The 15,192-nt window shown below is 32.8% G+C and overlaps 1 protein-coding gene across 1 annotated transcript in view; it reads right to left on the bottom strand.

Annotated features, from left to right (window-relative positions):
• LRP1B (LDL receptor related protein 1B) overlaps positions 1 to 15,192 on the bottom strand; it is a 1,985,448-nt gene that overhangs the window by 72,860 nt on the left and 1,897,396 nt on the right. Inside the window, exons 80-83 of the mRNA XM_044242553.1 lie at positions 13,511 to 13,627; positions 11,720 to 11,893; positions 9,501 to 9,626; positions 4,353 to 4,517 (exon numbers count right to left, since the gene is read on the bottom strand). Coding sequence (XP_044098488.1) covers positions 4,353 to 4,517; positions 9,501 to 9,626; positions 11,720 to 11,893; positions 13,511 to 13,627 — 582 coding nt within the window. The remainder of the gene's footprint in view (positions 1 to 4,352; positions 4,518 to 9,500; positions 9,627 to 11,719; positions 11,894 to 13,510; positions 13,628 to 15,192) is intronic.

Genomic DNA, 15,192 nt, shown 5'->3' with positions numbered 1-15,192 from the left:
TTTCATTTTGATATGAACATTAAAGGTCTAAATAACAGAACTCTAAGTGTAAGGAAAAGATTAAACAGTATCAATGTACTTTGGAGAATAAATATTTATAAAAGTTAAGATTAATTGTAAATATATATAGTTAATCACTTAAGTATCCTCATCGTAATCATGATGAGAAAAACTCTTCAATTATTCTCTATTTTCTATAATAGAATGATAGAGTAATTCAGTGCTTTACCCTCATTTCCATTATTTTGCCCAAGCAAACTTTATCTTAATATCCTCCTATGAGCAGATCATAGAAATGAAGTACATGTACACCTGTCGATATAATCAATGTCAAACTTTCATTTTGCAGTACTTTCCTATATGAGTATAGTTCATATATTTTATTTTTAGCTTTCTCTATTATAAAGAAAAAACTTAAGGAATGAAGAAACACTCAATTTTTTAATTATGCCTCTCAGATGTGTGCTTTTAATTAACTGGTGACATTTCCTTTGTTCAGTTATTACAGTTCTATACAACTGTCATAAACTTATAAATTTTAATTAAGGCTGCCCCAAACCCTAGTCATATACTGTCCACATAGGAATTTGCCAAAAGGCTTAACCATAAGTAAACCAACAATGAATAAATCCATGAATTGCCCATGGGGATTTGTTACACAAATTAACATTTGTGTGGAGATAATGAGGTTCTACAGTCTATAATACCAAATAATGTTTTTATAAAACCATATTTTTAAACATAAAAAATGCTTTGTATGTGATTTAATTGGATAGGATATTATTATTAATAATTAGATGCTCTATGACAATAAACTACATGGCCACATAGCAAGCTAAATTCATATAAGGACTCATTTCTATTACTGACTTGAAATATATATTTTTTTTCTGAACATGTTATCTATGTAAATCAAGATCTAATTATCTGGTTGCAAAGATAAAATTGATATATTATAGATTTTAAGGATACAGCAAGATCTGGACAAATGATTTGAACAAAACATTAGAAGTTGTGCTGTATCCACCTATAGTTCAGGATCCATTAACAGAACAGCAAATTCAATGTTTCATAGAGATTTGTCCTTGTGGATCCATTGCAGGTTGAATAGATATTCATGGTTTGGAGTACCAGACTTTTTCCATTTAAATATTTCTGAAGGCAAATAAAAGAAAATTACCTGGTTGTAATCTCCAGAATTTTATTATTTTAATGAGAAAATCAACAATCAAATAAAATCTTTAAACAACTCGTTTGTGCAAGGAAAACGTCTCTCCTAAAGGAAATGGTATCTGTGTTGCTAAAATACAATTACAGGTTGTATCCTTTTACCACACATCCATTCAGTTTTCACTTGCATGGTCCCAGTACTGCAATTTCTCCCACAGCAATAGAATATACTCTACTGTAAGAGAAGGAGTAGCTTCTCTTAGAATGAAAATATGTAGTAAGACCTAGTGCCTTTTTATTTCAGTCAAGTTGCTGCATATGTTTTCAGAATTCTATTAAGTATCTAGAACACCTTAATTATCAATTAATCATAAGTCAAAAATATCTATAGACATAAAATTATCAAATTTAAAGAAAGAGTAATGCTTTTACTGTTAGAATGCAAATCAGAAACAGTTTGGTTCCTCTAAACTCCATTGAAAATACTTCCTCATGTGGTTCTTTCAGTTAGCATTATGCTAAACACTTCAAAGAATAGCATAAGCAATAGAAGCAGTGAAAACTCCCAGTAAGACAGAAATTAACAGTGTAAGGGATGTGAAGATCATATGGATTAATTTTCCATTTGACTAAATTTGCATTTATTGTAGTAGAATTAAATCTGCATAAATTTCATTTTAATAGTTGCTCAGTGTCCTTTGCACTGAGTTTTGGAATTTACAAATTATATTTTTATTATGCACTGGGGTTAATTTTTCCCATGGGAACACATTTTAAATATAATAGCACTAAGTAGAAAACTATATTTTAATGTTCACTTATGTACTGTAGCAAACACTTTTTGCAAACAGAGCTATTGCATAAATTAAGAATTTCAAGTATACATATACATACATATACATATATGTATACATATATGTATGTTACATATATACATATAGCAAGTATACCTTAACATAATACTAACCTGATATTTTCAAAGCATATTGTACACTATATTACAATGCCAATAAAGTAGTTATGATTTTAGATATGAATTATGATGCCATCAGACGTACTGATAGAGTGTATTTATATTTAACTTAAATTTTAAATTAAACCTAATTTAATTTAATTTTCAATAGAAAATAAGGTTTAGCATTAGGCTAACTGTTCAGTTAAAAAGGAACATACAAAGGAATGAAACTGGAGCACTTTCTTATACCACACACAAAAATAAATTCAAAATGGATTAAAGACCTAAATGTGAGGCAGGAATCCATAAAAATCCTAGAGGGGAACATACACAGTAACCTATTTGACATTGACCAAAGCAACTTCTTTCTAGATATGTCTCCTGAGACAGGGGAAACAAAAGCAAAAATAAACTGTTGGGAGTTTATCAAAATTAAAAGCTTCTGTACAGTGAAGAAAACAATCAACAAAACTAAAAATAAACCTATGGAATGGGAGAAGATATTTGCAAATGACATATCTGAGAAAGAGTTAGTATCCAAACTATAAAGAACTTATAAAACTCAACATCCAAAAAATAATAATTCAATTAAAAAATGTGAAAACGTGGATAGACATGTTTCCAAAGAAGATATACAGATGGCCAACATACATGTAAGAATATGCTTAACATCACTGATTAATAGAAGAATGCAAATCAAAACTACAATATCACCTCACACCTGTCAGAATGGCTAAAATCAACAACATAAGAAACAGCAGGTGTTGTTGAGGATGTAGAGAAAAGGGAACCCTCCTGCACTGTTGGGAGTGCAAAGTGGTGCAGCCACTCTAGGAAACAGTATGGAGATTCCTCAGAAAGTTAAAAATAGAACTACCCTATGATCCAGCAGTTGGACTATGAGGTATTTACCCCCCAAAATACAAAATACTAACTTAAAGGGACAGATGCACCCCAACGTTATAGCAGCATTATCTATTAAGAACCAAATTATGGGGGCGCCTGGGTGGCTCAGTGGGTTAAGCCTCTGCCTTTGGCTCAGGTCATGATCTCAGGGTCCTGGGATTGAGCCCCACAAAGGGCTCTCTGCTCAGCAGGGAGCCTGCTTCCTCCCTCTCTCTGCCTGCCTCTCTGCCTACTTGTGATCTCTGTCTGTCAAATAATAAATAAAATCTTAAAAAAAAAAAGAACCAAATTGCAGAAATAGCCCAGATCAAAGAAATAGTGGTATATACATACAATGGAATATAACTAAACTATAAAAAAGAACAAAATCTTGTCATTCGCTACAGCTTGGATAGAGCCAGAGAATATTTTGCTAAGCAAAATAAAAGTCAGTCAAAACATACACCATATGATTCTATATGTGGAATTTAATAAAACAAATGAGAAAAAGGGGAAAAAGGAGAAAGAGAGAAGCAAGCCAAGAAACAGACTCTTAACTATGGAGAACAAACGGAGAGTCACCAGCCGGGAGGTAGGTATTGAAGGATTGGTTAATGGTTAATCGGTTAATGATGGGGATTAAGGAGAGCACTTGTGATAAGCACTGGGTGTTATATGGAGGTGTTGAATCACTATATGGTACACCTGAATGTTAACTGAAATTTAGATAAATATTTTTTAAAACGCTTTACCCTGAAATGTAAAAATAAAATTTAAAAAATAAAAAAGAGAAAGATTTTGGAATCAAACATATAAAGCTTATAGAAATGATTTTACTTAATCATTCTTTTTTTTTTTAAGGTTTTATTTATTTACTTGACAGACAGAGATCACAAGTAGGCAGAGAGGCAGGCAAAGAGAGAGGAGGAAGCAGGCTCTCTGCTCAGCAGAGAGCCCAAGATGGGCCTCTATCCCAGGACCCTGCGACCATGACCTGAGCTGAGGGCAGAGACTTAACCCACTGAGTCACCCACACGCCCCTTTACTTAATCATTCTAAGCCAGCATCAGAATACCTGTAAGCCCTGACCCCTCTTACGTGGTGCACACTTATCTCACGATAATGAGCATTATTATTGTGACATTTTGTGACTTGAACTTCAATATACCGAATTTAGAACAAATGCTATTATGTTGAATTAATAATTAAATGTGATTTGTGTTAATGTATTTTTATAAAGACACCGGGAATTAAATTTCTAACACTAAGTATCCTCTTTATATTTTCACATGTAAGGAAAAAGGCAAATTATTTGGATGCACAATGAAATTCAAATATTTACCCAGAGCTGAGGGTATACAGGTTCCTCCATTTTGGCAGTAGTTGCTACAGTGATTGACTTCACATCTGTCTCCTGAGTAACTAGGCCAACAGTGACACCTCAAGTCACCCTTCTCATTTAAAATGCATCTTCCTCCATTTTCACAAGTTAATTTGCATGAATCATCTGGTTATAAGAAGGAATGTACAAATTAGAATGCTTTTCATTAGATGGTAGAATAAGAACAACTCACTATATAAAAATTAAATATTCAAATTTTTTATAAAATTCCCCACATAAATTCCTCTAATATAAAAGTAGAAGAAGCAAAATACTATAAATACTATCTGAAAATAGAGAAATAGATTTTAACCGCTGTTAAATGGTGAATACAAATACTGACTTAATTTTTATTCTTCTTTAGGCTTAAAGAGTTATTAACCATTTCTTGTATTTATTAAGACATTACATAACAAAACCAACTGAAACTTACTAAAAATGAAATGTTTTCCAATCAATACATTTTCTTTATGATATAAGCAAATATGGCCTATTTTTAGGACTGTTTGATATTAAACCAAACTGAAATACATAAGATAAATTTATAGTGTGAGGGATATATGCATATAAAGTATATATATAGTATGCTTATTAGATATGGAATATTTAATGAATATGGATATATACTAGATATCTATCTATATATATAAATACACATATAACACACATAATTTATAGTATAGAAAAATATTTCAATGAAAATACATTCTTTGTTATACCTCCTTATTAACTATGTGTAAACAACTCAAAACTAAAAGTCACTTAGGTTTGGTATAAGATATTGATAAAACAGTGTCAGAAATTTTCCATATGTAAAATTTCCATATGGAAAATGACCAGATACCATCTGTCTGCTTAATATATTGTGGCTGAGGATAACAAAAAGATGGTCATTCCTTGGGGTTACAAAATTATTTTTAAAAATATGATGAGTCTTATTTATGATAAGAATTAGTTTGGAAAATTTTTTTCAGGTTACTGTTTACACGGTCTTACTCCATTAGAAATACTGCTTTACTTAGGGGAGGACGTGATGCCCAATTGAACACTAATGATTGAGAGTACCGTGAGAAGCATTCTGTTCTAGAATATGCCTTCTACTAAAGCCACACCTCTTTTATAGTAAGGTAAGGTAAAATCAAAACAGCCTGTATTCTTTGTTCAAGATCCATTGGCCCACACATAGCAGAAGTGTTAATATATCACTGCAAGAATCACAAGAGCACTTTAAAGACCCTCAGTGCCTTCAAATTAAAAAAAAAAAAAGACTCAAATATCACATCCACTATGATAAATAGAGACTATTTATGAGCAGTACCAGAATTTCCAAGACTTGCCTCTTTGTAAAGCAAAGAGTTGAATACAGAAGTTGAATTCTCAAGAAAGATCTAGAATGGAAATACATACTTCCTCGGTTTAAAATTCAACCAAACATTTCTAATTCGTTCAGCATAGAATATCCCTGACTGAAGTTGTGAATGTAAACAGAGAAGATAAATATTTAAGGCATTATGCTCATAGTTAAGATTATTGTGGGGGAGTCAATTTTCATCTGTAAATGTTCTCTGTAAACTACATGGATATTCAAAATCTCTACATGTTAGGACATGTGCATTTCTATAATGTGCCTCATTAGGTGCTAGAAATTTTAAAATAGAACTCTGCTTGATGAAATAGAAGTGGAGTTTCAAAACCTAACCATAATAGTTCTATAATGAAAAAGAAGGCTGCATTTGTCAATAACTAAATCACCCCCAGAAGCCAAGCTCCAGCAATTATAATCAACTATAGGAAAGAGCAGGTGAATACTTCTCCAAGAATGAGTAACATTTGAATTTCAAATTTCTTCCATGAAGATTAAAAATATTCAGTGTCTCATCATTTAACAATAGCAGCTCGAGAAAGGCAAGTAATTACAAAGGGCAGAAAAACTTGGCTACATCAAATGTTAATGTCAGGAAAAAATTAATTGGCATTTATCTACACCAATCAATAATTCTTCAATCTATTTATTTATATTCCTCACCAAGGTGGTCTAAACTGTCTGCTACCAAGGCTCATATGCATAGAGGCCAATGTGAATATTTTTTAACACTCTGATTATTTAAAACACAAGATTTATTTTAAATTACAAAATGAACTTTTAGGAGGTTTCTGTAATCGTGCCTTTCAATCAAATCTGAAATAGTAAAACTGAAATTTCTTACAAAATTTAAGGAGGACACATGATGTGATGTGCACTAGGTGTTATATGCAACTAATGTATCATGGAACATTATATCAAAAACTAATGATGTACTATATGTTGGCTAATTGAATTTAAAACAAAAAAAAGTTTTAGATTTTGGGTAAGTGTACATTTAGACAAACATGCTTTCTCATTCCAAACATAAAACTATAAAATTTGATGAATTAATACACCAAAATCTATTTCATTTCCTTACTTACTTAATGATAGATTTATCTTAGAGTGCTGTGTGTCTACTTTTTGTAAAGCATTGTGATAGGCATTTTATATATGTCATTTCTTGTCTTTTCAGTGACTCTGGATATGGGTGATTTGGGAGCTATAGAGGCACTGAGGTGGACTATGTGCCGGTGAAGAGTGGAGAATGCCTAGGTTCACCTTGGGGGGCCACCATTATTAAGCAATGTTAGACCATCAACTGAGCCTCTCCATGCTTCAATTTTCTATCTGTTAAAAACAGGGGCAATGACCATACTATCTTTGGGGATTTGAGGGAATTAAATATAATAATATACATATACTTAAATTATGCCTTATTCATAAGCCTTCAAAATATTTGTTATTCTTACAAGTAGTAGTAATATTTATTGTTAATCTAATTTTATGCAAAAGAAATTAGACTAAGGGATGACAGGGCCAAACACATTAGTTAATTGATAGATCTCGGCCTATACCAAAGCTCTGCCTCAGATCTACCCCAGGCCAACTTCCTCCTGTGTATTTGCTGGATTATTGGATAAATACATCTGGGTTTTAGATACATAATTTATACTAAGAAAGAAGAAAAAAAGGATATTAATGTCTAGTTGTAATGAAAAAAACAACAAAAACTATAAGCAACTTGACCATAAAAACATCACTACATCTGAGTCAATGGAAAAGTCACATTGGTGGCATTAGTAGACAACTTCTGTGCAGAATCCTCATCTCTGTCTCAGGGGTCTCTCCCACCCTGCCAATAGTGTAAGTGGACACAGTACATAGGGGCAGGGTGGGGGCGCACCTGTGGAGATCACTCATCACAGGCTTTGAGCGTGTGTGGAGCTAATAAAAATGCGGCACATCTTCCACAGGGAAAGACTGCTATTTTAAACAACCTGTTTCTGAGAGGCTAAGGAGAATATGTGGCCACACATCGCTCACCTACATGACCATGTCAGAGCAGCTAGTGAAAAATGTGCCTAATAACATTTGAAAATGTCCATTTAATTCTCCCATTTGATCATCACAGCTGAGATCACAGCCACTCTCACTGGAAAGGTAATCAATAAAGAGAAAGGGTGCAGTCTAGTACCAGTGACAGCTCCCTTTTCAAGAACTGGCACTAAAGGACTCATCCAAAATACCAATCATGATTCACAATTAGCTCTCTGTTAAGAAATTTCTAACCTTGTCACCCACAACACTGTTTCAGACGTGTTAGAGACTAACTAAAATAAATGACTATTTTCTTTACATGCCTTACTTTCGTGCCTTTTCAGTTCCTCTGTCTCGTGTTCTGATCCTCATGCCCACTTAATCTGAATCCCCTCTGTCTTGGCAGACCTTGTCCTAGGGTCATATTCTATAGAAAATTGTAATCAATTCTCTAATTGGATGATCACCTGAATTCGGCTAATGGTCTCTTCTGTCTCTTCTCGTATGTATCACTATGCACAAGAATATCTATTGGTGGTTATGTCATTCATCATATCATCTTTGCAGCCTCTTCTGCCTCGCATATCCAATGCTTAAAGAATATATATTAAGTGAAGGAGCTATGGTAGTTTTAGACACCTAGAGCCTTGGAAGGTAAAAGTCTTCAGATTACCTGTAACTCCCAGTAGAGAACAATGAGAAAATGATATGGGGGTGGAGGTGCTGACTGAGGGCAAAGACAGGTCTTCATGTGAGGTGTTCATTCTAACAGAGAAAAATACTGCAGGTAGGAAGTCCTGCAATGAAGAGATCCTAAGTGTATCGCACTGGAAAAAATGTGATCCTCAAGGGATTTTAGAGCACAGTGTTTACGTCTGTGTCATAAAATTTAGTAAGTGTGGATTTTCTTTTCGCTTAATAGTAATTTGTCTTTCCATTAGAGTTAGTGTCTTGATTATGAGGGAACTTCTCATGTCTACCTGGCTAATTGAGAAATGTCTCCTTTTTCTCTTTCTCCTTATATTATTTTCTTAAATTTTTGTTATTTTATTTTGTGATTTTTTGCTACTTAATACTTATAATAAGCAACTGAAATACTGTTTTACTTTTTTAAAATGTTTGTTTCAATGTTAATGTACTTCTAAAATATGAGCTCTAAGAATAAAGAAATCTTGTCAGTTTTGTTTCTAAATTAGTCCTTCGTTTCTAAATTACTGCTACGCTTTTCTCATAAGCCCTCAAAATATTTATTCATGTTGGTAGTAGTATGTATTGTGAATTAAATTTTATGCAGAAGAAAGTACAATTGAGTTTCTTATCCTCAGTTTCTAAATTAGCATTTGGTGCAAGGAAGTTGTTCATCATGAACTTGATGAATGAATAAGTAATTTTAAGGTTGGGTTTAAATTTATAAGGAAATGGTGTCCTTAGAAATACCGTTATCTTCACTGATAAAGAGCCATATAAAATTATCTTGATTTGGTGTATGACTTCAAAGTTAATCAAAACTTTAAACGAATAGTAAGTGCTCAGTGCAGCTCTGTGACTATAGAATGAATTGTTAGGAAGTCATCACCAGGGAGAGTAGTTTATGCAGGCATTCAAAAACCAATGATATCAAGGCTACTACATTGATGATTGAGTAGCTAATTCTGTTCAGTTTCAAGAGGGGTGAAAATTTATCATACAAATTAATTCTTTACAGAATCATGACATTTATTTACCTAGTAGGCTGTCATCATTGCAAGTACCATTAATCAAATATTTGCCTTCTGGGCACACACAGGTAGCTCCAAAGGGATTCAGCAAACACAGGAATTCACATACTAAATCCAAGCATGGATTGGGCACTGATTAAAACAAAGAAAACAAAGAAACGCATGACTGTAAGTACAGTAGTTTTCAGAAACATAAAATTCAATAAGGCGAAAGGATACATTAGCAATGTTGAAATCATAACAATCGACACTGGGTATATGTTATTTCAGTGTTACCATTCTCCTTTATAGGTACGAGAAATTCTTATCCATTACCCATCATTAACAGGTAATTTACCCTGATTTACACTTCCCACAAGAGAGAAGGAATTATTCAAACATATATTTTGTCATTCTTCCATCTGGCTTATTTTTGCTAAAAGAGATGGTCTGAGATATCCAAGTAGAGTTTGGGTTTATGTTAAGAAAAAAAAAAAAAAAGGTAAAGCCAACTGAAGGGTTTGGGGGACCTACTCCTCATTTTAGGCAGTTTCAGAACTGTTGAACAGTCAGAAACAACTTCCCTCTTGTAATTACAAAGGATTAAAATTCATCTGTATTTGTTCAAAACACAAACGAGAGAGCATTCTTTTTCTCTAAAAACCAGAGATAACATGGTTTCCTTTCCATCAGGTTGCAGTTTGTGTACATGTAAATGTCTGCCACATTTATTTTTGTCTAAATTTCTATCCAATTAGCATCCTCTGCAGTCATAACTGTTCCATGGCTCTCCTTAGAGAATCTGTCATTAGAATGAAACAAAAATGACACCTAGCTAGTGAAATGACTGTGAGAATGGCTTTGACTCAGTTAAAACCATTACTCAAATACCTATTCTATCCAGGGCAAAGCCTTATTTACTTATGTAGTTTTTATGAAGGTGGTAATATTTGACTCTGAATCAGGGGCAACTGGGTGGCTCAGTTAGTTAAGTGGCTGCCTTCAATTCAGGTCATGATCTCGGGATCCTGGGACAGAGCCCCACATCAGGCTCCCTGCTCAGCGGGAAGCCTACTTCTCCCTCTCCCACTCTCCCTTCTTGTGCTCTCCTTCTCTCTCTGTCAAATAAATAAATAAAATCTTGAAAGAAAGAAAGAAAGAAAGAAAGAAAGAAAGAAAGAAAGAGGAAAAGGAAAAGAATGAATGACAACTAGAGGATGATACCATGTCCTCATACTAACCCTGGAACTAAAAATGTCAGATCATTGGTAAAGAGCAACATAAGTTTGGATAGGATTTCAGGAAGTTCTTACGGGACTATCTTTTGTTTTAATCTGTTTCCAAAACTGATTTGGATAAATATCAATTGTTACCTTGCCATATAATTACACTAAATGGGGTTAAGTTTCTTTTTATTTGCAACAAAAATTTATCAATAAATCTTAAAGTTTCTTGAAGTTTAAACTCATACATAAAGACAGATCATTAGAATTTCAGTCACATTATTTTTTACTTTATTCTTCAATATTTTTGATAATTGTGTTTGAAACCAGTTTTTCAAGATAACTGCTTCAATGATTTATTCCTTTCTAGAATGAAAGTACAATAAAAATCATAAACAATCAGAGAAAATATAACCCTTGAAACAGCACTCCTCAGTTGTGTTTATTTATTCATTTATCTATTTAATTAAGTTTTAAACATTTTGTTTATTTATTATTTGACAGAGAGAGACAGAGAGGGAATATAAACAGGGGAAGCAGTAGAGGGAGAAGAAGGCTTCCCCCTGAGCAAGGAGCCCAATTAGGACTCCATGTGGGGCTCGATTTGGGGCTGGATCCCAAGATGCTTGGATCATGACCCAAGCCAAAGGCAGATGCTTAATGACTGACCCACCCAGGCACCCCCTCCTCAGTTGCTTTTAAAGATGGAATGTTGATGCTATGATTGTTCCTTATTAACAGTAGCAAGAGTCAAAATGGCTAATGATGAATTTCAATACCTGCATGGTTAATGTATAAAGTCAGAGGTTTTATTGAAAAACAGAATGGTATTTTTTTTTTATAGCCAAGGAAACACAATCAAATGCAAAATAAAATTTTGTATGATTTACATCTTGACTTTGGTGATTAAAAAGTCTTATAATATCAACATTAAAGTTACTTAGCTCAAAGGATTAAGATACTAAAATAGTTAAATATTTTAAGATACTGTCTTTTGTCAAAAACAATAAAAAATATACTTACAGTCTAGTTGTTTATAGCGATGAGATATCAAAACACCTTTTGTCTTATCAATATCTAAAGCTAGGTATTCTACTGAACCATGGCCAAATTTTTGTACTCGAAATACACCGTTTTTAGGTCCTGCTCCATATATATAATCTTCAAAGACATCAATCCTGTGTGGATGTAACAAGCCTAGAATTTTTAAAAGGTGGAGTTATAAAAGTTGCAATGGAAATAAGTGCTCGGACTTAAAACCAAGTTTATTCAAGATCCTGTAGAAAATTTTACTACTGTTGTTTAAAAAAACTTTCAGAATTATAATATTTTAATATTAGCTGTAAAGTTGTTAGAATTAATTTCTTTGCAGTAGGAATATGTGAAATCCTAAACACATCACTCACAACATGAAAAACATTTCCATCATCACTTTAACCATCTGTGCCACCACAAAGCATTTGGTGGGGGTTTACTGTATGCAGAGTGATCTGCTGTACAGTTTGCAGACAAAAGAAAAGCTATAGGTTAGCCTTATCCACTGCATACAAAAGACAGTTCACAAAATTCTGAATTTGTTCTAGATCAAATTAATGAACAAATTAGATGGCCTGACTGACCAAAAGTAGAGAAAAAAAGACATTACCATTGTCTGTTTTAGAAATGGGTTAAAGAAAACAAACTAGCAAATGGTAATGATGCCTATGACTAGTTTGGCTAACAATAAGAGAGGCTATCATTTTGTACGTTTTAAGAAATGACTTATTTTAAGAGATTTTTATGATAGGAATAATTAATCTAACCTTTGACACTGAAATGTATAACATGCAAAAAGACATTTATAGTTTAGTTGTTATCTAGAGGTTGTAAAACAAAGTTCTTTTTAAAAAATATATGTTTCTTCAGTGTACTTAAGCTGAAACAGGTTAACTTTACAGTGATCAGTTATAGCAATGTGTAACTTTTTTCTTTCTTTTTCTTTTTTTTTGCTATCTAGGGTCATCATACAAAAGACACACTTTGGGCAAAGGCACAATGAAAGTTCACTTTATTTTTTTTTTTCAACTCCTCTGCTTCTATTAAAAAAAGAAAGAAGAAAAGAAAAGCTATATTCAGTACATATAATATGTAAATATAAACATTTCAAGTACATATTATAAACAATTTGTGGTAAATAAATGAAGATGTTGTTGTAGGGAGGGGCAAGAAAAACAGAAGAGAAAGAAATTAGTTTCAGCAGAAAGAACTGAGGTTGCCAGGCAAGGCAAATGTGAGGCATAGACGGTCAAGAATGAGAATAAAAAACAGGAGGTAGGCATAGAGGCAGCGATACAAAAGGGTACTACAGAAGAAGAGCACAAGTAGATTCTGTGCTCACTGAAAGTAGAGGTAAGTTAATTTTACACACTGCTTTTCATTTGGATGTACAATTGTTACAATGATGTTTTATTATACACAGTAATTCATTTCTGCCTGCTATCACTGCAATTTGAAGTAAAAACTTGTGTTCAAAGGCTCTAATCTTGACTACTTAAAGTGTTCACCTCAGAATGTAGTCTCTAGAAGGAATAGAATGAATATTTTCTGAAAATGGGCAGCAATGGGCCGTGATTGTCCTATGCTAAGGAAATTCTGGCCTGGCCTCTTGTTATTCTAGTAGGAATGAAAATTATGCTCTCTAGTAAGAGCAACAAGTTGCAAGGAAAAAAGAATTTGAGGAAGTTTAGAATGTAAAGCTTTAGTATTTATATTTATGTACTATTATTTAACACTCCGGATAATAATTAAAAGATGAAACAAAAGCGCTTCACAAACCTTGTTTGCTACTGACAGAGATTACTGAATCAGAGCCATCATACAGAACACTGCCAATAATAGAAAGCTCAAGGTCAGCCCAGTATATTCGCTCACTAAAATGATCCACAGCCAGACCTGAAAAATCAACACATGAGGACAAATAACAAAAATAAAGTTGAAATTATTTAAAATTATGTTTTTACTTCTTAATGTATAATTATGTTTGATGCTGTTCTTTAGATTTCAAAGAAATTACCCAGTCTACATCATCATACTGTAAAAATTAGGGGAAAAATGAAATAATTACTCCTTATATGTATAGCTTACATAGAATGTATTAAGCTGTAGTTAAAAACTTTACTTCACAAAGAAAAAAGTATCCTATATATTTTTCCTTTCCAAAATTACTGGTCTCTTAACTATAGCTCTTTTCTAAAATACTTTTTCGTAATCTTTTAGTTTTTATCTTTATAGTACATGCAGAATTAATTCATTACTTAAATAATTTATCCAAACTTTATTTCTAATAATTCAGTGTAATTAGTTATATTTTTAGTATCTTCATGAAGGTACATTTCTCAGAATACAAAAGGCTTACTCATAAGACATTTTCACCCATTTGAAATTGGCCAATGATGTGAACCACCTGCATGCATGTTCAAGTTTAAACTGACTAAAGATGGATGTTTATCATAGGGAAGAATGAATGGTAAATTCCTTAATTAAGGTTCTAGTTGTGTTTAAATTTTTCACTCTAATCATTAAATTTCTCTGGGACTGCTTGTCTTTATTTTTTATCATCACTTATCTGTCAGTGAATAACAATGGGCTAAAAGATGTGGAAAAATCATGTTTTCCTACTTATTCAATTTTTTATTTTTTTAATTTTATAATGTGATTGGAGTCTAGGCAGTATCTTCTCATAAAAATATCACCAACATAAAAGATATCTTAAGTAAACTTCCTTCGATATAGAAAAATAAGATCACAACACATGAATACTATAGTAAGACTTCACTGCTGATGTCTAATTTTTGTGACACAGCTAGTCTTTTATATATGATGTATTACATAATAAAAACAATATAAAGAAATTAAAATACCCTTGGCAGCTGAAAGTTAAATAGCTTTCCCAGTCTGAACAGTCAGTAAGAACTAAGACACACCTCCATGGCAAGGCAACTGAATGGGAAGTGTTTTTTGAATTTGTGCTAACTGGATTCCTGTGTAGGTAGGTCCAGGATTTGACAATCAGAATGCAAAACCAAAACACACAAAAACACTCAACTCACAGTGAAAACCATATAAGAATCATTTTTTTTTTAAGTTAAGCATGTAGATCTAGCCCAAATGCAATCAAACTAAATACAAATTTTGTTCCTTAAGCGTAATATAAAGACGTACTATGTCCAATCAGTCTCTGAGAAATGATTTAACAATTAAAATAAGTGGCTTATGTTTTATCAGTTTCTGCTCAATGATTGATTTGCTAATGTGAACATGTTGGGAGCTATGATTTTGCTTCTTCATGTATAATTACAGGTAACATGAACCATAAAATGAACCAGTTTCCTGCTGCCCCCATTATATTTCAAAACAGTTGTCTAAGCAAGGTTGAAATCACTTTCCTTTCTCTTTCACAGATGCAATACAATAAAATAGTAGATTAAAATAAGCTGTCCCCAAAATTGGTCTTTACA

This window comes from Neovison vison, chromosome 3 (genome assembly GCF_020171115.1).
Source record: "Neovison vison isolate M4711 chromosome 3, ASM_NN_V1, whole genome shotgun sequence".
In the NCBI taxonomy this organism is placed as follows: Eukaryota; Metazoa; Chordata; class Mammalia; order Carnivora; family Mustelidae; genus Neogale; species Neogale vison.
Note: the sequence above shows the minus strand (reverse complement) of the source record. Positions and strands in the feature narration are given on the sequence as shown.